This window comes from Bombina bombina, chromosome 3, assembly GCF_027579735.1.
Source record: "Bombina bombina isolate aBomBom1 chromosome 3, aBomBom1.pri, whole genome shotgun sequence".
NCBI lineage: Eukaryota > Metazoa > Chordata > Amphibia > Anura > Bombinatoridae > Bombina > Bombina bombina.
The window spans coordinates 1,236,244,124-1,236,268,411 of NC_069501.1; the positions used below are offsets into that span (position 1 = coordinate 1,236,244,124).

Genomic DNA, 24,288 nt, shown 5'->3' on the forward strand with positions numbered 1-24,288 from the left:
ACAGGGACCAGGAAAGAAGAAGTCGGTCACACAAAATACAAGGCTATGCAAACTGACAGCCAGCAGAGCATAGTATTTCGTAAATACCCAGCAGTCAGATAACTTGATTCAATCCTCAGTGAGGAAGTGGGGTATTTGGAAAAAGTAAAAATAAACAGGAGCAAGTAGAATATAAAAACAATTGTGCTCACTTTATTGTATAACACAATTACAGAGTGCTCAATAAAGTGAGCACAATTGTTTTTATATTCTACAAGCGCACCTTCCTAGGACCCCAGCGTCCTCTATCATTAATAAAATAATAAAGTGCCCACACTTTTTCTGAGATCCTCTACCGCCAGAATAAAGTCAGCACTTACCTCATCTTCTGCCTGGCAGCAAGGCAGTTCCCAGGTTTAAGAGATCCTCTCCCTCCCATGGACCTGTAAATAAAACGAAAGTCTTGAGTAAAAATCCCTCAGGTTTTCAGGGTTAGGGCAGCATCAATATATGGGAGGCGTAGTGAGAATTATGTCCCACAAGTTCCCATTGCTCTAAAGCCACCAATGCTCTACTGAAGAGACTGATATGGACTACGGCTACACCCTAGGACAAAGCAGCACAATCTTGCACTACTTTAAAAATAATAAACTCTTGATTGAAGAATCTATTCTAACACCTCACTTTGCACTTCCTATCACTAACGTAGGCAAAGAGAATGACTGGGGTAAGAGGGAAGGGAGGAGCTATTTAACAGTTTTGCTGTGGTGCTGCTGACCAGGAGGTGCATATCCCATTAGTAATTAAGATGATCTGTGGACTCATCGTGTCATAAAAAAGAAAAGCAGTAATGTAAGCTTAGAGCAGGCACATTTTTGGTTCAGCACCTGGGTAGCGCTAAATGTAGCCACCAATCAGCAAGCGCTACCTAGGTGCTAAACAACAACAAAAATCCGGCTCCTAAGCTTACATTCCTGCTTTTTCAAATAAAAAGATACCAAGAGAACAAAGAAAAATTAATAATAGGAGTAAATTAGAAAGTTGCCTAAAATTGCTTGATCTATCTGAATCATGAAAGAAAAAAATGTGGGTTTCACATCCCCTTAATGTAGAGCCACATAGTGTCACTAGTGATTTGACTGTGGTGACACTAACGCTGCTCACACTAACCCCCTCCTTCCCAGTTCTTACCTACAATTCCTTTACCCCCCAGAGGCATCTGGTTTTATTTCTTGGCACTTCACCTATTAATTCCAGCAAATTCCCTGTCTTCAAAGCCACATTAACTAATTTGTCTTAATGAGTTGTATCTAGTCCCCAAGCCCCCCCCCCCCCCCCCCCCCCCGGCCATACACACCTGTTTTACATTATAGCCAGCTTTTGCACTTGTTTCAATGAACATTACATTCAGCTCTTTGGCTTTCCTCTCCCCCTCCTCGATAGACACTTGCCTGTACAAAGAAAGAGAACAGCACATGTTTTAAGTACAGCTACAATCTCAAGCAGCACAAAGCGCCGCTAGCACACGATACAGGAACCGAAGCTCGGGTTAAATCATTCAGTCAACAGAAACCTTCAGAAAAGCTGTGCACTGAACAGACTGCATCTATTTAACATCTGCATCAGCAATTTGATTCGCTGTAATTAAAATTGAAATCACATAAAACTACATTAAATTGGTTCCTTCTGGGAAGTGAGAAGCAATAAAACCACAAACAAAAGTGTTTTGCATTTTGTTATTGGGCACAAATAACGCAACTTTCCATAAGTCTTCTAAAGCTAAGGACTTAGGGCTCCCCTATTATACATACAGACAAGCATCAATGACTTATGTTATACACTATGGGGACAAAAAGACATCTATTTACATATGCGCTGCATATATCAGCAATTAAAGGAACATTGCTTTCTTTCTCTGCAGAATTGTAACAAAATTAATTTCACTATGTGTTTAACTCTTTCAAAGAATAAAATCAGTCAATTGTGCTCTGGAAACATTCCCGTTCAGCTGCAGATGAGGATAACAACAGTGATTGGTGTATACCATGTATATCTGCTTCTCATTGGCTCACAGGTTGTATCCTAATCTGGAGTGACACAACTGTATATTTAAAGGAGCAGTATAAAATGTTGCATAATAAAACAACTTTCGAAAACACCAAAACGCATAAGACCGAGGGCTTGCACATCGTTTTAGATGTTTTAGCATCTTACTTGTGCAGCTTTTAAAATGCATTCACGAGTGACGCTTGCTGGCTTTTCATTGATTTCTAATAAAACAACTTTGCAATATACTTTCATTGTTTATATGCTCCCTTTTCATGTAATGTAGATCTGAAAATTGTGCATTTTCTAATTCTCAGAATTTAAAATGCACTCAGCTGACTTTTTAAGGCTAACCCGGATATATATACATATATATATATATATATATATATATATATATATATATATATATATATATATATATAGATAGATAGATAGATAGATATATACACCCACATCTATCTCACTAACCAGTTTTAGCTGAAAACAATGCATTGTACACCAACATTATGATCTTGACTAGCCTTGCGGTCTGCACACTCAAGCCTCAATTGGCTTCTCCATAGGCGAATGGTAAGTTTGGCTATTGTAAAAAAAATTCAGTAAAAAGGCTGTTCATTTGTTTTAAAAGATATAGACTTGGTTGATATGTTATTCTATTCCAACACAACAGAAATTTGCTTACAGTCCCTTTAACTCTTTTGCAGGAATTAAACACACAATAAAAGGAAGCACTTTGTTTAAATATGAAATACTCTAATGAAATGTACAAAATCTACTTACAAAGGGCCACATCATGTGCTAAAACAACTATAAATTCCATTTTAAATGTGGACAGGTTTGTAAGCGCAGTTTACAGTAAAGTTAGCGTGCATCGGGTTTTGCTCTTTATTTAAATGTATTTTTTGTGTGCTTGGAAAACATTTTTTAACCCTTACAGTTTATGCGAGGTCTTCATTTGAGGAACCAAATGAGCGCAAATTTAGTTTGAGCTCAAGCACACCTGTTGCTTTCAATTTATAATATGCGCTCTAGTTAGCGCGGCTGCGTTATTGTTTATCGCTTCCTACACTAACAATAGCGCGCCAATTGTAATCTAGCCCAAAACTTTAGGTCAGTCAAATGTACAGGACATTTCACAGCTGCCCAGGGATTAAAACCCTTAAAACCCCGGTGGAATTCCTGCTCCCAATCTAACCTGTGGTATGCGCTCCTGTCCTGGTGGTGGGTTAGGCGACAAGTGAGACTCACTGTAGCATTGCCCTAAACACAATCTCAGGTTAACTAATATACACTTCTGGTCCTTTGTGGGTGACAGGTGAGACTCACTGTAGCATTGCCCTAAACACAATCTCAGGTTAACTGTAAAATACACTTCTGTTCCTTTGTGGGTGACAAGTGAGACTCACTGTAGCATTGCCCTAAACACAATCTCAGATTAACTGTAATATACACTTCTGGTCCTTTGTGGGTGACAAGTGAGACTCACTGTAGCACACCCCTAAACACAATCTCAGGTTAACTGTAATATACACTTCTGGTCATTTGTGGGTGACAGGTGAGACTCACTGTAGCATTGCCCTAAACACAATCTCAGGTTAACTAATATACACTTCTGGTCCTTTGTGGGTGACAGGTGAGACTCACTGTAGCATTGCCCTAAACACAATCTCAGGTTAACTGTAATATAGACTTCTGGTCCTTTGTGGGTGACAGGTGAGACTCACTGTAGCACACCCCTAAACACAATCTCAGGTTAACTGTAATATACACTTCTGGTCCTTTGTGGGTGACAAGTGAGACTCACTGTAGCATTGTCCTAAACACAATCTCAGATTAACTGTAATATACACTTTTGGTCCTTTGTGGGTGACAGGTGAGACTCACTGTAGCACACCCCTAAACACAATCTCAGGTTAACTGTAATATACACTTCTGGTCCTTTGTGGGTGACAAGTGAGACTCACTGTAGCATTGTCCTAAACACAATCTCAGATTAACTGTAATATACACTTCTGGTCCTTTGTGGGTGACAAGTGAGACTCACTGTAGCATTGCCCTAAACACAATCTCAGATTAACTGTAATATACACTTCTGTTCCTTTGTGGGTGACAAGTGAGACTCACTGTAGCATTGCCCTAAACACAATCTCAGATTAACTGTAATATACACTTCTGGTCCTTTGTGGGTGACAGGTGAGACTCACTGCAGCATTGTCCTAAACACAATCTCAGGTTAACTGTAATATACACTTCTGGTCCTTTGTGGGTGACAAGTGAGACTCCTGTAGCATTGTCCTAAACACAATCTCAGGTTAACTGTAATATACACTTCTGGTCCTTTGTGGGTGACAAGTGAGACTCCTGTAGCATTGCCCTAAACACAATCTCAGATTAACTGTAATATACACTTCTGGTCCTTTGTGGGTGACAGGTGAGACTCACTGCAGCATTGTCCTAAACACAATCTCAGGTTAACTGTAATATACACTTCTGGTCCTTTGTGGGTGACAAGTGAGACTCCTGTAGCATTGTCCTAAACACAATCTCAGGTTAACTGTAATATACACTTCTGGTCCTTTGTGGGTGACAGGTGAGACTCACTGTAGCATTGCCCTAAACACAATCTCAGGTTAACTAATATACACTTCTGGTCCTTTGTGGGTGACAAGTGAGACTCACTGTAGCACACCCCTAAACACAATCTCAGATTAACTGTAATATACACTTCTGGTCCTTTGTGGGTGACAAGTGAGACTCACTGTAGCATTGCCCTAAACACAATCTCAGGTTAACTGTAATATACACTTCTGGTCCTTTGTGGGTGACAGGTGAGACTCACTGTAGCACACCCCTAAACACAATCTCAGGTTAACTGTAATATACACTTCTGGTCCTTTGTGGGTGACAAGTGAGACTCCTGTAGCATTGCCCTAAACACAATCTCAGATTAACTGTAATATACACTTCTGGTCCTTTGTGGGTGACAAGTGAGACTCACTGTAGCATTGCCCTAAACACAATCTCAGATTAACTGTAATATACACTTCTGGTCCTTTGTGGGTGACAAGTGAGACTCACTGTAGCACACCCCTAAACACAATCTCAGGTTAACTGTAATATACACTTCTGGTCCTTTGTGGGTGACAGGTGAGACTCACTGTAGCATTGCCCTAAACACAATCTCAGGTTATCTGTAATATACACTTCTGGTCCTTTGTGGGTGACAGGTGAGACTCACTGTAGCATTGCCCTAAACACAATCTCAGGTTATCTCTAATATACACTTCTGGTCCTTTGTGGGTGACAGGTGAGACTCACTGTAGCATTGCCCTAAACACAATCTCAGGTTAACTGTAATATACACTTCTGGTCCTTTGTGGGTGACAGGTGAGACTCACTGTAGCATTGCCCTAAACACAATCTCAGGTTAACTGTAATATACACTTCTGGTCCTTTGTGGGTGACAGGTGAGACTCACTGTAGCACACCCCTAAACACAATCTCAGGTTAACTAATATACACTTCTGGTCCTTTGTGGGTGACAAGTGAGACTCACTGTAGCATTGCCCTAAACACAATCTCAGGTTAACTGTAATATACACTTCTGGTCCTTTGTGGGTGACAAGTGAGACTCACTGTAGCATTGCCCTAAACACAATCTCAGATTAACTGTAATATACACTTCTGGTCCTTTGTGGGTGACAGGTGAGACTCACTGTAGCACACCCCCTAAACACAATCTCAGGTTAACTGTAATATACACTTCTGGTCCTTTGTGGGTGACAAGTGAGACTCACTGTAGCATTGCCCTAAACACAATCTCAGATTAACTGTAATATACACTTCTGGTCCTTTGTGGGTGACAAGTGAGACTCAATGTAGCATTGCCCTAAACACAATCTCAGGTTAACTGTAATATACACTTCTGGTCCTTTGTGGGTGACAAGTGAGACTCACTGTAGCATTGCCCTAAACACAATCTCAGATTAACTGTAATATACACTTCTGGTCCTTTGTGGGTGACAGGTGAGACTCACTGTAGCACACCCCTAAACACAATCTCAGGTTAACTGTAATATACACTTCTGGTCCTTTGTGGGTGACAGGTGAGACTCACTGTAGCATTGCCCTAAACACAATCTCAGGTTAACTAATATACACTTCTGGTCCTTTGTGGGTGACAGGTGAGACTCACTGTAGCACACCCCTAAACACAATCTCAGGTTAACTGTAATATACACTTCTGGTCCTTTGTGGGTGACAGGTGAGACTCACTGTAGCATTGCCCTTAAACACAATCTCAGATTAACTGTAATATACACTTCTGGTCCTTTGTGGGTGACAGGTGAGACTCACTGTAGCATTGCCCTAAACACAATCTCAGGTTATCTGTAATATACACTTCTGGTCCTTTGTGGGTGACAAGTGAGACTCACTGTAGCATTGCCCTAAACACAATCTCAGGTTAACTGTAATATACACTTCTGGTCCTTTGTGGGTGACAGGTGAGACTCACTGTAGCATTGCCCTAAACACAATCTCATGTTAACTGTAATATAAACTTCTGGTCCTTTGTGGGTGACAAGTGAGACTCACTGTAGCATTGCCCTAAACACAATCTCAGGTTAACTGTAATATACACTTCTGGTCCTTTGTGGGTGACAAGTGAGACTCACTGTAGCACACCCCTAAACACAATCTCAGGTTAACTAATATACACTTCTGGTCCTTTGTGGGTGACAGGTGAGACTCACTGTAGCACACCCCTAAACACAATCTCAGGTTAACTGTAATATACACTTCTGGTCCTTTGTGGGTGACAGGTGAGACTCACTGTAGCATTGCCCTAAACACAATCTCAGATTAACTGTAATATACACTTCTGGTCCTTTGTGGGTGACAGGTGAGACTCACTGTAGCATTGCCCTAAACACAATCTCAGGTTATCTGTAATATACACTTCTGGTCCTTTGTGGGTGACAGGTGAGACTCACTGTAGTATTGCCCTAAACACAATCTCAGGTTAACTGTAATATACACTTCTGGTCCTTTGTGGGTGACAGGTGAGACTCACTGTAGCATTGCCCTAAACACAATCTCAGGTTAACTGTAATATACACTTTCTCTTGTTAAGTGTATCCAGTCCACGGATCATCCATTACTTATGGGATATTAACTCCTCCCCAACAGGAAGTGCAAGAGGATTCACCCAGCAGAGCTGCTATATAGCTCCTCCCCTAACTGCCATTACCAGTCATTCTCTTGCACCTAACGAATAGATAGGATGTGTGAGAGGACTGTGGGACGTTACTTCTAAATCTAATTGCTTAATATACCTTTCAAAGGGCAGACCTTATTCGGGCCCGGGTTGAAAGAAATTATCGCTGACATTACAGGAGGTAAAGGCCATGCCCTGCCTCAAGACAGAGCCAAACCTAAGGCTAGACAGTCTAATTTTCGTTCCTTTCGTAATTTCAAAGCAGGAGCAGCATCAACTTCCTCTGCACCAAAACAGGAAGGAGCTGTTGCTCGCTACAGACAAGGCTGGAGACCTAACCAGTCCTGGTACAAGGGCAAGCAGGCCAGGAAACCTGCTGCTGCCCCTAAGACAGCATGAATCGAGGGCCCCCGATCCGGGAACGGATCTAGTGGGGGGCAGACTTTCTCTCTTCGCCCAGGCTTGGGCAAGAGATGTCCAGGATCCCTGGGCGTTAGAGATCATATCTCAGGGATACCTTCTAGACTTCAAATTCTCTCCCCCAAGAGGGAGATTTCATCTGTCAAGGTTGTCAACAAACCAAATAAAGAAAGAGGCGTTTCTACGCTGCGTACAAGATCTTTTATTAATGGGAGTGATCCATCCGGTTCCGCGGTCGGAACAAGGACAAGGGTTTTACTCAAATCTGTTTGTGGTTCCCAAAAAAGAGGGAACTTTCAGGCCAATCTTGGATTTAAAGATCCTAAACAAATTCCTAAGAGTTCCATCGTTCAAAATGGAAACTATTCGGACAATTTTTACCCATGATCCAAAAGGGTCAGTACATGACCACAGTGGATTTAAAGGATGCTTACCTTCACATACCGATTCACAAAGATCATTACCGGTATCTAAGGTTTGCCTTTCTAGACAGGCATTACCAGTTTGTAGCTCTTCCATTCGGATTGGCTACGGCTCCGAGAATCTTCACAAAGGTTCTGGGTGCTCTTCTGGCGGTACTAAGACCGCGAGGAATTGCGGTAGCTCCGTACCTAGACGACATTCTGATACAAGCTTCAAGCTTTCAAACTGCCAAGTCTCATACAGAGTTAGTACTGGCATTTCTAAGGTCGCATGGATGGAAGGTGAACGAAAAGAAGAGTTCTCTCTTTCCACTCACAAGAGTTCCCTTCTTGGGGACTCTTATAGATTCTGTAGAAATGAAGATTTAACTGACAGAAGACAGGTTAACAAAGCTTCAAAATGCATGCCGTGTCCTTCATTCCATTCAACACCCGTCAGTAGCTCAATGCATGGAGGTGATCGGCTTAATGGTAGCAGCAATGGACATAGTACCCTTTGCACGCCTACATCTCAGACCGCTGCAATTGTGCATGCTAAGTCAGTGGAATGGGGATTACTCAGACTTGTCCCCTACTCTGAATCTGGATCAAGAGACCAGAAATTCTCTTCTATGGTGGCTTTCTCGGCCACATCTGTCCAGGGGGATGCCATTCAGCAGGCCGGACTGGACAATTGTAACAACAGACGCCAGCCTACTAGGTTGGGGCGCTGTCTGGAATTCTCTGAAGGCTCAGGGACAATGGAATCAGGAGGAGAGTCTCCTACCAATAAACATTCTGGAATTGAGAGCAGTTCTCAATGCCCTTCTGGCTTGGCCCCAGTTAACAACTCGGGGGTTCATCAGGTTTCAGTCAGACAACATCACGACTGTAGCTTACATCAACCATCAGGGAGGGACAAGAAGCTCCCTAGCAATGATGGAAGTATCAAAGATAATTCGCTGGGCAGAGTCTCACTCTTGCCACCTGTCAGCAATCCACATCCCGGGAGTGGAGAACTGGGAGGCGGATTTCTTAAGTCGTCAGACTTTTCATCCGGGGGAGTGGGAACTTCATCCGGAGGTCTTTGCCCAAATACTTCGACGTTGGGGCAAACCAGAGATAGATCTCATGGCGTCTCGACAGAACGCCAAGCTTCCTCGTTACGGGTCCAGATCCAGGGATCCGGGAGCGGTTCTGATAGATGCTTTAACAGCACCTTGGACCTTCGGGATGGCTTATGTGTTTCCACCCTTCCCGATGCTTCCTCGATTGATTGCCAGAATCAAACAGGAGAGAGCATCAGTGATTCTAATAGCGCCTGCATGGCCACGCAGGACTTGGTATGCAGATCTAGTGAACATGTCATCCTGTCCACCTTGGTCGCTACCTCTGAAACAGGACCTTCTGATCCAGGGTCCCTTCAAACATCAAAATCTAATTTCTCTGAAGCTTACTGCTTGGAAATTGAACGCTTGATTTTATCAAAACGTGGTTTTTCTGAGTCAGTTATTGATACCTTAATACAGGCTAGGAAGCCTGTTACCAGAAAGATTTACCATAAGATATGGCGCAAATACTTATATTGGTGCGAATCCAAGAGTTACTCATGGAGTAAGGTTAGGATTCCGAGGATATTGTCTTTTCTACAAGAAGGTTTAGAAAAGGGTTTATCCGCAAGTTCCTTAAAGGGACAGATTTCAGCTCTGTCCATTCTTTTACTCAAACGTCTGTCAGAAGTTCCGGACGTTCAAGCTTTTTGTCAGGCTTTAGCTAGGATCAAGCCTGTGTTTAAAACTGTTGCTCCACCATGGAGTTTGAACTTAGTTCTTAATGTTTTACAGGGGGTTCCGTTTGAACCCCTTCATTCCATTGATATCAAGTTGTTATCTTGGAAAGTTCTGTTTTTAATGGCGATTTCCTCGGCTCGAAGAGTCTCTGAGTTATCTGCCTTACATTGTGATTCTCCTTATGTGATTTTTCATTCAGACAAGGTAGTTCTGCGTACTAAACCTGGGTTCCTACCTAAGGTGGTCACTAACAGGAATATCAATCAAGAGATTGTGGTTCCATCTTTGTGTCCTAATCCTTCTTCGAAAAAGGAACGTCTGCTACACAATCTAGATGTAGTCCGTGCCCTGAAATTTTATCTACAGGCAACTAAGGATTTTCGACAAACGTCTTCCCTGTTTGTCGTTTATTCTGGTCAGAGGAGAGGTCAAAAAGCTTCGGCTACCTCTCTCTCCTTTTGGTTCGTAGCATAATACGGTTAGCCTATGAGACTGCTGGACAGCAGCCTCCTGAAAGAATTACAGCACATCTACTAGAGCTGTGGCTTCCACTTGGGCCTTTAAGAATGAGGCTTCTGTTGAACAGATTTGCAAGGCTGCAACTTGGTCTTCTCTTCATACTTTTTCCAAATTTGACACTTTTGCTTCTTTGGAGGCTGTTTTTGGGAGAAAGGTTCTTCAGGCAGTGGTTCCTTCCGTATAAAGAGCCTGCCTGTCCCTCCCGTCATCCGTGTACTTAGCTTTGGTATTGGTATCCCATAAGTAATGGATGATCCGTGGACTGGATACACTTAACAAGAGAAAACATAATTTATGCTTACCTGATAAATTTATTTCTCTTGTAGTGTATCCAGTCCACGGCCCGCCCTGTCACTTTAAGGCAGGTAATTTTTCCATTAAACTACAGTCACCACTGCACCCTATGGTTTTCCTTTCTCTGCATGTTTTCGGTCGAATGACTGGTAATGGCAGTTAGGGGAGGAGCTATATAGCAGCTCTGCTGGGTGAATCCTCTTGCACTTCCTGTTGGGGAGGAGTTAATATCCCATAAGTAATGGATGATCCGTGGACTGGATACACTACAAGAGAAATAAATTTATCAGGTAAGCATAAATTATGTTTTTGGTCCTTTGTGGGTGACAAGTGAGACTCACTGTAGCATTGCCCTAAACACAATATCAGATTAACTGTAATATACACTTCTGGTCCTTTGTGGGTGACAAGTGAGACTCACTGTGACTTTGCCCTAAACACAATCTCAGGTTATCTGAAATATACACTTCGGGTCCTTTGTGGGTGACAAGTGAGACTCACTGTAGCACACCCCTAAACACAATCTCAGGTTAACTGTAATATACACTTCTGGTCCTTTGTGGGTGACAGGTGAGACTCACTGCAGCATTGCCCTAAACACAATCTCAGGTTAACTGTAATATACACTTCTGGTCCTTTGTGGGTGACAGGTGAGACTCACTGTGACTTTGCCCTATACACAATCTTAGAATAACTGCAGTGGATAACTGCTGGTCTCCTAACCCTCTGGGAAGAAGGGGCAAGGCACAATGTGTTCAGGCATATTACAACATCTAAACATCCTCGCTATTCTTTAAGCAATCACAGTGCAAAAAAACCCCAACCCCAGCATGTCTGTTGCTAGATAACAATTAAATACGTATCCGATGAAAAAAGGCCTGGCATATGCCAAACCTGATGCAGTCCATTAGTTCATTAAGCCCTGGTGCTTTTACACTTGTTTCTATCAACCTCAGCTATTAAAACAGAGACTCCTACACAGCCACACTACAGAGCAGCTTGCCTGACAGATTCCTTACTATAAAGGGAAGATGTCTGTATAAATCATAAGCTCTTTTTTGAGCAGGGTCCTCATCATCATTCTCTCTCACTATCTCAATATATTTATTGCACAATGACATATAATGCAACTTATCTGAACTTTCAGTGTTCAGCACCATGTAATCTGTAGAAGCGTTAATAATAATAATGAAAGTAATAAATATGCCCTCTCTGGCAACCAATGGTTAAAACATATTCAATAGAGATACCAGTGGGCACTACTTACCTTTTATCAGCAAGATCTGTTTTATTTCCCACTAGCATGATAATGACATCACTCCCCCTTTCCGTTCGGACATCGTCAATCCATTTTGTAGTTTGTTGGAATGAGTTCACATCTAAACCAGGACAGGAAAAAAATATATCAGTTGCAAAACGACACCCATAAACAGGACAAAGCAGTACGGCATCCGGACCGTTACCTACTGCAAGGCTGCAACACCCTAACAGATAAAACCATGCCAAGCTTGTATGCCTCTGTAATACTGCAGTATGCAATGAATGCACATTGTGCCAGTATTAAATTGCAAGTGGCAGACATCTGCAAGAATGAAACTCTGTAGCTATATTCTAGCACCAGAATACAAAAGCCTAACAGTAGACAGTTTCACCAAACCTCAAGGAAAGAGACAACCAACTTTTCAGAAAATTATCAAACAGACCAGCACAATTTTAAATGGGTTCTACACATTTAAATTCCTTGTTATATTTACATATTTGATGTATTACCCTATATACAAATTTATATATATTGACATGTCCTCTTTATTCTTACCGAATGTTGTTAATAATACACACACACTCCTCAAACCAAAGTCACTATAAATCTAGCCACATTACTGTATTAAGAACTTTCATCTATTTTTTTTTAGAAGTTTATTGCCAGTCTGAACTCTCAAAGAGGTTCCCCAGCCTTGTTCTAAACTTACAGCATCTGTCCCTTTGTATTTTGCAACACCTGAATAAAGATTTATTTATACCCACAGCCAAATTTTAATTGTAGCATCCATGGCTCTATAACACTCATAAAGAACTTTAGTAATTAATCATATTCAGTTGCATGCTGTGATTAACAGTTGACTATGGGATTTTTTTGTTTGTTTTTTAGTAAAAATGTGAGAAAATCGCAATTACATTTTTCAGGAACACCCTGCGCAGAGCGTGAATAACCTTAAATTTAAGTTGCTTGGATTCTTGCTAAGATGCTGACTTTGCAGCAATAGAGCAAAAGCAGATGCCTTTGTTCGTGTTTATTAATTTGCATAGTATATGGTATAAAATTCTATCTGTGACACTATTAACTGGCAGAACTTTAAAAAACTAAATTTATGCTTACCTAGTAAATTAGTTTCTTTCTGAATGATGATGGTCCACAATCCTCCAAAACACATGGGATATATTTCCTGCCACTAGGAGGAGGTCAAAAATCCACATCAGAGCTTAAAATCCCTCCCATCTCTCTCAGTTTAACGTATAGCCGAGTAGAGAATAGAAAACGTATAGGTAGGAAAGACAAAGCAAGGTCTCTAGAGGTGTCATTAAAACTGTCGTAGCCTGTGGACCATCATCATTCCGAAAGAAAATAAATGCATCAGGTAAGCATAAATGTTGTTTTCTTTCATAAAATGATAATGTCCTCCATAACATATGGGATTAATACCCAAGCCGATGGCCTATGTTACAGAAAGGGTGGGACAATTTTTTCTGGCAGTTCTTGTTTAGTGGCTTGAAGGACTTTCCTGCCAATAGCTGCTTGCAAAAAAAGCAAAACCTCAAAGCAATAAACTCTGAAAAAGAATGCAGAAAATAAATATTGCAGCTTTGCAAATCTGCTCCAAAGATGCATCATTATTAAAAACCCACGATGTTGCAACTGCTCTTGCAGAAGAGCTGAATACACTTAGGAGGCAACTTTCCTGCCTTCAAGTAAGCCTTGTGAATAACTTATTTAAACCAAAAGGCTCATGTTACCTAACCTAAGTAGCTTTCTTCCCCTTACCTAGAGTCCTAGAGTAGTAAAAAACTAAATTTGTCTGAAATCTTTAGTAGTTTGGAACTAGAACTTCAAAGCGTTAGCTACCTCAAGATTGTGTTCAGATCAGAGTTAGCAGGATCTGAACACAATAAAGGAACAACCATTTTGTGATTAGAATTTCCTCAGAAACTATCTTAGCAGTAAAATCATATTTAGGACAAAGTATAGCCTTCTCTTTGTGAATAAATTAGGAAATGGAGAATCACAAGACAAGGTTAACAAACTCAAACTCTCCTTGCTGAACAGGATTGCTAATCGTTAAAGTTACTTTCCAAGGTAAAAGAAGATACCAATGGAATGCATTGGTTCAACCAAAGAACGTTGAATGCAGAGAAAATGAGATTCAGATTCCAGGGCGGAGAAATAGGATTCACTAGCGGCCTAATTCTAACAAATACCTGGACAAAAAAGTCTGAACCTATAAAAAGGAACAGACAAAGCAGAAATTTGCCTTTTAGAAATCAGTGGAGTCTAGGAATCTTAAAGGACCAATAAAAATGCCTTACAATGCAGTGATAAAACCTTTGTGTTAAGGGGTTCTGGCCTGAATCAAAGATTCAATAATCAAATCTGTGAAGCCCTCTAAATTTCAAAAACTAAGAATTCAAGTTCCAAAGCCTTAAAAGTAGAGATTAGAGATCCTGATGAAAAAAGGACCTTGAGACAATAGGTCTTGTCTCAGAGGAAGAGCAATAGAGCGTAAGAAGAATCTGCACTGTATCTGCATACCAAGTCCTGGCTGGAGCAATTATTATTACTGACGTTGACTCCTGTTGGTTCAAGGATGATTCTTGGAAATAGATATGCTAGATGAAAGTTCCATGGACACACCAAGGCATCTAATTGGAGAGCCTTTGGAATTTTTGATCTCACACAATAGCTTGGAAGCATGCAAGTTAAATGAGAGGTCATCAAATATAAATGTCCTGTAAGACCATTATGAACTCTGAGTGATTGAAAATGTCCTAATTGAGATACCCACTCTCTCTTGATGGACGATTGATCGCTGAGATGATCCAGCCCCCAGTTGTTCACACCTGGTATGTGAATTGCCAATAGGGAACAATGAGCAATCTCTGCCAAAGACATAATTTTAGACACTTCCTGTATGGCCCGGGGACTGTGGATATTCCCCCTTGATGAACAATGAAGGCTACCCGCGAGATGTTGTTGACTGGAGACTAATAAACTTTTCCTCCCTCAATAGGGGCTAGGGTTGAGAGTCCCGAAGATCGCTCACATTAGCCCAAGGACTAATGAAGAAAGTATGTCCCCAGGGTCAAATAATATTTTGTGTCCTCAAGAAAAAGGCTTGACTGAGGGAACATCCAAAGCAATCTGATTACCAAATGTAAATAATTATTTGACCCACCTGAGGTAGCAATAAGGGGGTCTCAAGAGAAAAAGGGGGCAAAATAAACTGCATCTGAAGCAGCAACATAAGTCCCACAGCCACCATTCACTGCGCTACCAACGGAAGGTAGTTCATGGTAGGAAGAGACACACCCTCTGAATCCTACATTCTTGAAGGTTCCGTCGATGGAGTCTAATATGAATCATGTAAATGCTACCCTTAGCAGTATATAATGAGCCTTTGGGGTACATCATTATTCAAACATGGTCATGAATGAATGTAAGTTCAGATCAGCAACTCTTGCTTATGGCTAAACAGCAGCCAATTCACACATCTAAATATGTGTTGATAAGAGTGCTCAAAACATCCCTCTCAAGGAACCATAATAAGCATATAGGAAAACAAAAAGAGAAGGTAGTGGAGTGCTACCTTCTCTTTTTGTTTTCCCTATATGGTCATTAATGAAGACAGAAACTAGTGAGTATGATCAATAGCTATTAACAGGAAATAAGCTTGCACTAGCATGTCATTAAGATAAGGAGCAAACTGAAATGTCCCTGATTCTGAGCACTGGCAAGATTTCATCCAACATGGGTGAAAAACTGGCAAAGTTTTATACATATACAAACCTCAGGACTGAAAGTAATCCCTGTGTATAGGGATGCATAGCTAAGATTCCTAGAGGTCTATACTAGCCATAAACTGACCCTTTGGATAAAGGGTAAAAACAGAGAAGAATGTTCCCATTATACAAGTGGGACCAACATGTTTAGGGATGTTAAATCTGGAACAGGACTGTAAATCCCTTTGGACAATGAACCGATTGGGGCAAAATGTCTTGACCCTGAGGTTACACAGGTACTGGGATTAATTTATTCCCCTATCCCCAAATCCCTTTATAAAGGCTGCTGCCTCAGAACCTCAGAAGGATCTTTGGCAACAAGAGATAGGAGATGGTCAGTAAGGATGGTCTCTGATTCTCCTTTGTCCTTCAAAAGATCAATAGTTTTGTTCCCTTTGAAGCAATCTGGCTATCCGAAATATTTTTCCTAATGGATCCAAAAATATATTTTAAAAAAAAACTTATACAAAAGCAAATTAATCAATATATAGTAGCATCTGTGGTATACATATATACCTACTTAAGCATTTGCACATATATAAATTGCCATGTAGACCAAAGGAGCAGCACATAAGATCAACAGGAACACATTAGATACTTGTAAATCCATGTCCCGATAAGCAGACACGGTGTAAACTTTAGAAAGTAAATACACAAATGTATAGGATCCATGAAAATATTCATGATTAATGCTTAGTAATCTGCATGATAAACTGATGTCCATACATATAAATTACCCATACAACAGGTATAAAGAGATACCAATAGACTTTTTTTAAAGGATCTCAAATGTAAATGAAAATTTTCATGATCAATGTTCAGAATCTGCATATAACCTATGTGCATAGATATAAATTACACATAACAAAGGTATAAAAGAGATACCAATAGATCTTATCTCTAAAGGATCTTCACTGTTGTATTAAAATACAGATAAATCCTGCAGAACTGCAATTGGAAAACAAACCTACAGAGTACAATGCAAGAAAGGTTTATCCCTAGAGGGGAATATACTATAGAGTTGAGTACACTAGTAGTATAGGATAATGTAATGTGTGTTTTACATAGCTACAGAGACAGGAGTTTTGCCTATGTAAAAATATTATTTGTGCTGCTGTATAGGCAATGCACACTTAGACCGCTTTTAGCAATTTGCATATACCAATAGTGTACAGAACCTGCATGATGCACATTACTGCAAATAATATTCCAAAGAGCATGAAATGTACAACAGTATATAAAGATCTGTTTTCTATGATTATACCTGTATTTTGAGTAGAACTGCAGAGATACTCCATTTGTCTTTTTTTTGCCCGACACTATCATCCTTTAACTCCTACCTAAATTGCTTTACTGGTATAAAAAAAAAACAATATTGGTTTACATACCCTGGCAATGGTGGGGAGTACAATGCTAAGTTAACTAAAAAATAAGTATTAATAGCACAGATAATGCGCTTACTGTTAGGGTTGCACATACGTGCAACCACCATTCAAGCTCTCCATTATGACGACTTTATCCCTTTGTTCTGGAATTGTAATTCACTTTTTGTATAGTGAGCAGCTGCATTATATATATTTTATATGTATTCATTTTATATTATATACAACAGGTATATGTCTCTCACTATATAAGTGGGTCGCTATGCCGACAGCATTGTGATGCACTAATTATAATGCAGAGGAAATGTTATTCTATGCACATGCGTATGCTAAACTGTGTGCGCGCTCAGAACAGGGCTGCTAGAGAAAAAAATAGCACAGACTCTGTGGGAGATGAACAAGATGTAGTGTGTGTGTCACCTTCTTAAAAGCATAAGAGCGCATTTCATCCAGCCAGGTAATTAGGAGCTACAGAACACATCTTTTGAAATGTATAAAGTTATAGCAAACGCCACTGCTTTGTTTAACATTGGCAGGATATGTAGGTAGTGTGCTGCCCACGTGAGTTGCACTGTATGGAAATGGCCCGCGACTCAAATGAGTTTGACACCCCCTGCTATAGGTCACCAGCATAAGAAATAATTTTGCACATTTACTTTAGAAGACTGAGTTTAATCCCCAGATTTATGCTTACACTTACTTAGCTTGGGGACAATCACTCAACAAACTGTCACTATTTTGTATATATTATGATTTGCTTCAGGAGTAAAATCAGTAGTTTTTCCCTGAGTGACAAGTACAGGGCAAAATACCTCAGGAAAGTGGACTGTTAGCGGCTGATATGTATGCAAAATATGAGGTACCCAATTCTCAGAGATAAGAGTGAACTGGAATATTGGAACATATTGTAACAGAAACAAAGTATATGTAGATAGAGGGATATTTGAAAACTGACTCCTAATTAGATATAACAGTGGGGACAGAGACATTTTGTTCCAAATTTCCCTAAAGTATGCAAAGACACTGTATATAAGTATTTAGTACATATAATACCTGGTAGGGAGTCCTCTACACTAAGTTTACACTCCTTCAGGCACTTCAATTATCTCACAGTGTAGAAAAACACTATAGCCCCTATGTATATTATGTAGCCCCTGGCAGCTCCTGTATGGGTACTCACCCCATCCTGGGACTGGTAGGCACTGAAAATAAATTTAGAATCTGGCCCAAACTGTTGTAGTAAAAATCCAGTTGCTAAGGCCCCAGATGACAGAGAAAAAGCCTGGGAACATTGATGGGGCAGAGCCTACCACCAGGAGGTAAGCCAGTGTTCATTTCACATATAATAAAAACACTTTGGTTCATTTATTATAAAGAATTGTAGACCAAGCATAATATTCCCTTAAAGATGTCAAAACATTGGTCCCCAGAGCCTAACCGAGCCCCTCCACTACTAAACTGCATCTTGCACTAAGCAATTGCCGGTTCTCTTAAAGGGCCATACATCTAAAACTTAAAAATGCCCCAAAAAATACCCCTAAAGCTGCCATAAGGCTGAAACGGGTCAGAGGCTTCCGTTAAAGTGTTCCCAATGATAATATAACTGTTAGGGTCCTGATATGGAGAAAATATTGTGTCATGAGGAGAACAGGTTAGGTCCCCTGGCTATGCTGTACCTGTGTCAGAGTAACTACAAATATACTCTGGACTGTGTCTGTGCTGTGTAAAGGCACTTACCTTATGCAGCACCCCTCCACTGACTTACCAGGCATGTCATCTATGTCAATGCAGCTGCAGCAGTATCCAGTAGAGAGCCCATCAAGTGTAGGTATCGAGTACCGCAGATGATTACAGTAGGAAGTACCAGAATCCCTCAGGGGGAGGCTAGGGATGAGTCCCAGCAACACATGAGGGTAGTTATGGCTGAAGTCCTGTTAGGGAAATGCTGTGCACATAACAGGGTATTCTTGTGTCCCTGTAAAATTCAGCTGTGAAGAGTCTTTTTTTATTCTTTGTAAATAATACTCCCCATGGACTCTGGGTCTCACATAGATCTGACTTCCCAATTTGTAATCCCTAAGCAAGTAGCTGGAACAACCTCTATTCTCAACCATCCCCTAAAAGGCCAATAACAAAACTAAGAGAGAGATGGGAGGGATTTTAGGGCTCTGTTATGGGTTCTTGACCCTCATCGGCGGCAAATAAATCCAATATGTTATGGAGGACTATGGCCATCATCATTTTACAAAAGAAATGACAGAACAAGAAAATTTCTAAATGTATCATATATTACCAAGTGCTGTAACCAAAATATGTTTGTAACATTGATATAAATGTAACTTGAACAGCCTGGGAATGCAAAAGCATATCTGCAAGATACAAATATGTAAAATGTTCCTTTCTGTCTACAAAGTGCCACATGTAACCTAGGGGAAGACAATCAACTAATACACAGATTCACCCTGCAAATGCATTTTATGCCTTTAACACTAGTGCGAAACAAATAATAAACATAAAATCATTGTAATATTGCATCATGGCTAATTATTTGCATAACATAGTCCAGGGCTCGATAAACCCAGAAGCCAGCGAGAGCCACTGGCTACTTGAATTTTACCCCTGGCTCCTAATTTTTTGGGTTATTCTCCATGTCTGGCTCCTAAAAAGATCTTTTAAACATATTTTTTTTACCAATAATCAGAGTCAGTGACTGGGTTTAATAAACAAAGTGCCAAAGACCAGCATTGGGCAAGTCCTTTGGGCACACAAAGACTTGGCATAAGCCGCATGCATAACAATTAAACATGCAAACACAAATACACCTACAGGACATATAGAAGAACCACGGAGATAAAGCACACAGCATGCACACATTGTACAGTGCGCTTCACTTATAACGGACCTTTGCTTCAGACGGACACACAATACTTTTAAAAGGCTTATACAGTTCCATGAGATTGCAAAAAACATAAGAAGCCTGAATCTACGTCAGACCTTAAGCAAACTCAGATCTGATGCAGGCACAGACTACTTACGTTCTCATGAGATGAAAATAATCAGGATGGATGAAAATTTATTATTTTTTTCTCATTATTTTATGCCAATTGGAACTTTTCAGAATTATTGTATTATTGTTAGTGGGAATTCGCGTTGGTTATGTTTTTTTTTTAGCCACACACAAAACTGGATGCAAATCAAGCCACAATGTATCAACGGTCAAGTACCCTCTAAAATGTTATTAAAAAAAAATATGTTTTGCATTATGTGTTATGGGGACAGCGAGGGGGGGATTTTGTAATAGTTAATCAAATTCCCATTAAAAACAAAAATCTTCTTAAAAAAACAATGGCATTAAAATAGTATCAAGACTTAGATTGTACTAATACCAGTTATGGGTTATCTAGTTATGCATATCTATAAAAGTGTTCATTAAAAGGAAAAAATAAATGGATATATTACATTCATTTGGATCATAACCAGAATATTGTTGCTATATAATAGTCCATAGAGATAATACTCAATTTGCTTTGATAGCATTAAGCAATCAGTCCGTTATAACCGAATAGCACTTTGCTGTTGGCCACCAGACAACAGGATAGTAAAAGTCAAAAAAGACGCCCTCATAACTCACTTGTAATATCATAAAACAACAACTGCCACAGTGGAGTCACGAATGTAGCTAGGAATCAGACTCCTGAACCGCTCCTGACCTGCTGTATCCCATAATTGCAACCGGGACCTAACAAGGGGTGAATCGACGGCACAGCAGAAGGGGTGGAAGGGAGGGAAGAAAAAAATAAACAGAAGGGTCAACAAGGCGGGTATGAAGATACCTACTTGTAATGTCGTAAACTACTACAGCTGCTGCGGAGTCGCGGATGTAGCTGGGGATCAGGCTGCGGAATCGTTCCTGACCAGCGGTATCCCAGAGCTGCAATCTGATCTGTGGGATGGCAGACAATCAAACAGACCGAAAAACCAGCAGACACACAAGGGTAAACACACAAAGTAAGTATCCTAGTGAGAGTGGGAACATCACAATGCTTCTGTACAGGTGTAAGAAAAGCCATCTTGTGTTATTCTTGCCAAATCTCTTTACAATTAAATTAACACATATTACGTGGCTAATGGTTTCTTAGGCCCCATATCGATTAGGTGTGCAGAGGTTAAGTGTATATTTATGCATTAACGACTCATCATGGATATTCAGAATCAATGAGAGATCCTTATATGCGCACAGAAATGCAGGCTGATATGTGGTTGCAATATAACGGTACATTTTCTAGAGCATACGTGAGTTTAAAGAGCCAGTGGGCACTAGACCAAAAGACAGCTCTCAAATTCATTACTTGCTGATATTGCACTTTCTTGCACTGAATAAAGTGAGTTAAAGTGAATGTAAATTTTGATAATAAAGTGCCCGGTTTTTAAAAATTCGATTAAAAAGAGGGGCACTTTAATTCATCAAAATTTACATTTCACTCATGTTGTGAAAATACCTTTTAATCTTGACAGCCGCTCCAGCTTCCCCCGGTAGTCGCAAGCCTCTTCCTACGTCAGAAATGACAGATCGGTCATCCTCCAATCACGGCCTCCCCCCCTGGGGGAATCGGAGTCTGATTCAATGCCGTGATTGGAGGAAGCCGGATTCCTCATTTTAGACCCAGGAAGAGGCTTTGTGACAGGCAGAGGAAGCGATGCAGCAGCTGTGAAGATAAAAAGGTAAGTATTTTCACAACACAAGTGAAATGTAAATTTTGATGAATTAAAGTGCCCCTCTTTTTAATCAAATTTTTAAAAACCAGGCACTTTATCATAAAAATTTACATTCACTTTAAAGGACCATTAAAAACTTGACATTTTCATAAAGTATAAAATGTTTCATTATTGCAAGTGAAACATTATTGCAATATACCTTATTTAGTTTGGAGCCTTTTGCTGTAAAATACATAGAAAAATTGTTGTTTCACTTTCTCCCAGGGAGGCTTGGGTTAATACTTTAAGGCAATTTATGTGAACTTTTGTTTACTTTTCCCTACCTGCCTAACCTTCTATGGTGGCTCATGCGTTTAAAAGGTGGATTTTCAGTTTTGCATCAACAATCATGATAGACAACTCATTCTTTACAATAGTAACCGAGCTGAATCAGTGCTAAACACCTTAAGGGAGGCTACCCCAGTTTGCACATGTACAAACAGAGTTTGTGCTATATCTGAATATTAGTTTGTGATTGGTTAGCAAGGGTTCTTTTGTTCATGGGATTGGAAATCAGTGAAATCAGTGAAAAGAATAAACATAAAATAATATACTCATTTGACAAAATAAAGCTACAGTTTTCATTGCAAAAACAGAATTTATGTTTACCTGATAAAATTACTTTCTCCAACGGTGTGTCCGGTCCACGGCGTCATCCTTACTTGTGGGATATTCTCTTCCCCAACAGGAAATGGCAAAGAGCCCAGCAAAGCTGGTCACATGATCCCTCCTAGGCTCCGCCTTCCCCCAGTCATTCGACCGACGTAAAGGAGGAATATTTGCATAGGAGAAATCATATGATACCGTGGTGACTGTAGTTAAAGAAAATAAATTATCAGGACCTGATTAAAAAAACCAGGGCGGGCCGTGGACCGGACACACCGTTGGAGAAAGTAATTTATCAGGTAAACATAAATTCTGTTTTCTCCAACATAGGTGTGTCCGGTCCACGGCGTCATCCTTACTTGTGGGAACCAATACCAAAAGCTTTAGGACACGGAAGAAGGGGAGGGAGCAAATCAGGTCACCTAGATGGAAGGCACCACGGCTTGCAAAACCTTTCCTCCCAAAAATAGCCTCAGAAGAAGCAAAAGTATCAAATTTGTAAAATTTAGTAAAAGTGTGCAGTGAAGACCAAGTCGCTGCCTTACATATCTGATCACAGAAGCCTCGTTCTTGAAGGCCCATGTGGAAGCCACAGCCCTAGTGGAATGAGCTGCGATTCTTTCAGGAGGCTGCCGTCCGGCAGTCTCGTAAGCCAATCTGATGATGCTTTTAATCCAAAAAGAGAGAGAGGTAGAAGTTGCTTTTTGACCTCTCCTTTTACCCAGAATAAACAACAAACAAGGAAGATGTTTGTCTAAAATCCTTTGTAGCATCTAAATAGAATTTTAGAGCACGAACTACATCCAAATTGTGCAACAAACGTTCCTTCTTTGAAACTGGATTCGGACACAAAGAAGGCACGACTATCTCCTGGTTAATGTTTTTGTTAGAAACAACTTTCGGAAGAAAACCAGGTTTAAGTACGCAAAACCACCTTATCTGCATGGAACACCAGATAAGGAGGAGAACACTGCAGAGCAGATAATTTCTGAAACTCTTCTAGCAGAAGAAATTGCAACCAAAAACAAAACTTTCCAAGATAATAACTTAATATCAACGGAATGTAAGGGTTCAAACGGAACCCCCTGAAGAACTGAAAGAACTAAATTGAGACTCCAAGGAGGAGTCAAAGGTTTGTAAACAGGCTTGATTCTAACCAGAGCCTGAACAAAGACTTGAACATCTGGCACAGCTGCCAGCTTTTTGTGAAGTAACACAGACAAGGCAGAAATCTGTCCCTTCAAAGAACTTGCAGATAATCCTTTCTCCAAACCTTCTTGAAGAAAGGATAGAATCTTAGGAATTTTTACCTTGTCCCAAGGGAATCCTTTAGATTCACACCAACAGATATATTTTTTCCATATTTTGTGGTAGATTTTTCTAGTTACAGGCTTTCTGCCTGAACAAGAGTATCAAGACAGAATCTGAGAACCCTCGCTTTGATAAGATCAAGCGGTTCAATCTCCAAGCAGTCAGTGGGAGTGAGACCAGATTCGGATGTTCGAACGGACCTTGAACAAGAAGGTCTCGTCTCAAAGGTAGCTTCCATGGTGGAGCCGATGACATATTCACCAGGTCTGCATACCAAGTCCTGCGTGGCCACGCAGGAGCTATCAAGATCACCGATGCCCTCTCCTGATTGATCCTGGCTACCAGCCTGGGGATGAGAGGAAACGGCGGAATACATAAGCTAGTTTGAAGGTCCAAGGTGCTACTAGTGCATCTACTAGAGTCGCCTTGGGATCCCTGGATCTGGACCCGTAGCAAGGAACCTTGAAGTTCTGACGAGAGGCCATCAGATCCATGTCTGGAATGCCCCACAA

The 24,288-nt window shown here is 40.5% G+C and overlaps 1 protein-coding gene across 1 annotated transcript in view; it reads right to left on the bottom strand.

The window, feature by feature from the left end:
- RAB6A (RAB6A, member RAS oncogene family) overlaps positions 1-24,288 on the bottom strand; it is a 159,566-nt gene that overhangs the window by 32,477 nt on the left and 102,801 nt on the right. Inside the window, exons 4-6 of the mRNA XM_053708730.1 lie at positions 20,942-21,047; positions 11,938-12,049; positions 1,337-1,430 (exon numbers count right to left, since the gene is read on the bottom strand). Coding sequence (XP_053564705.1) covers positions 1,337-1,430; positions 11,938-12,049; positions 20,942-21,047 — 312 coding nt within the window. The remainder of the gene's footprint in view (positions 1-1,336; positions 1,431-11,937; positions 12,050-20,941; positions 21,048-24,288) is intronic.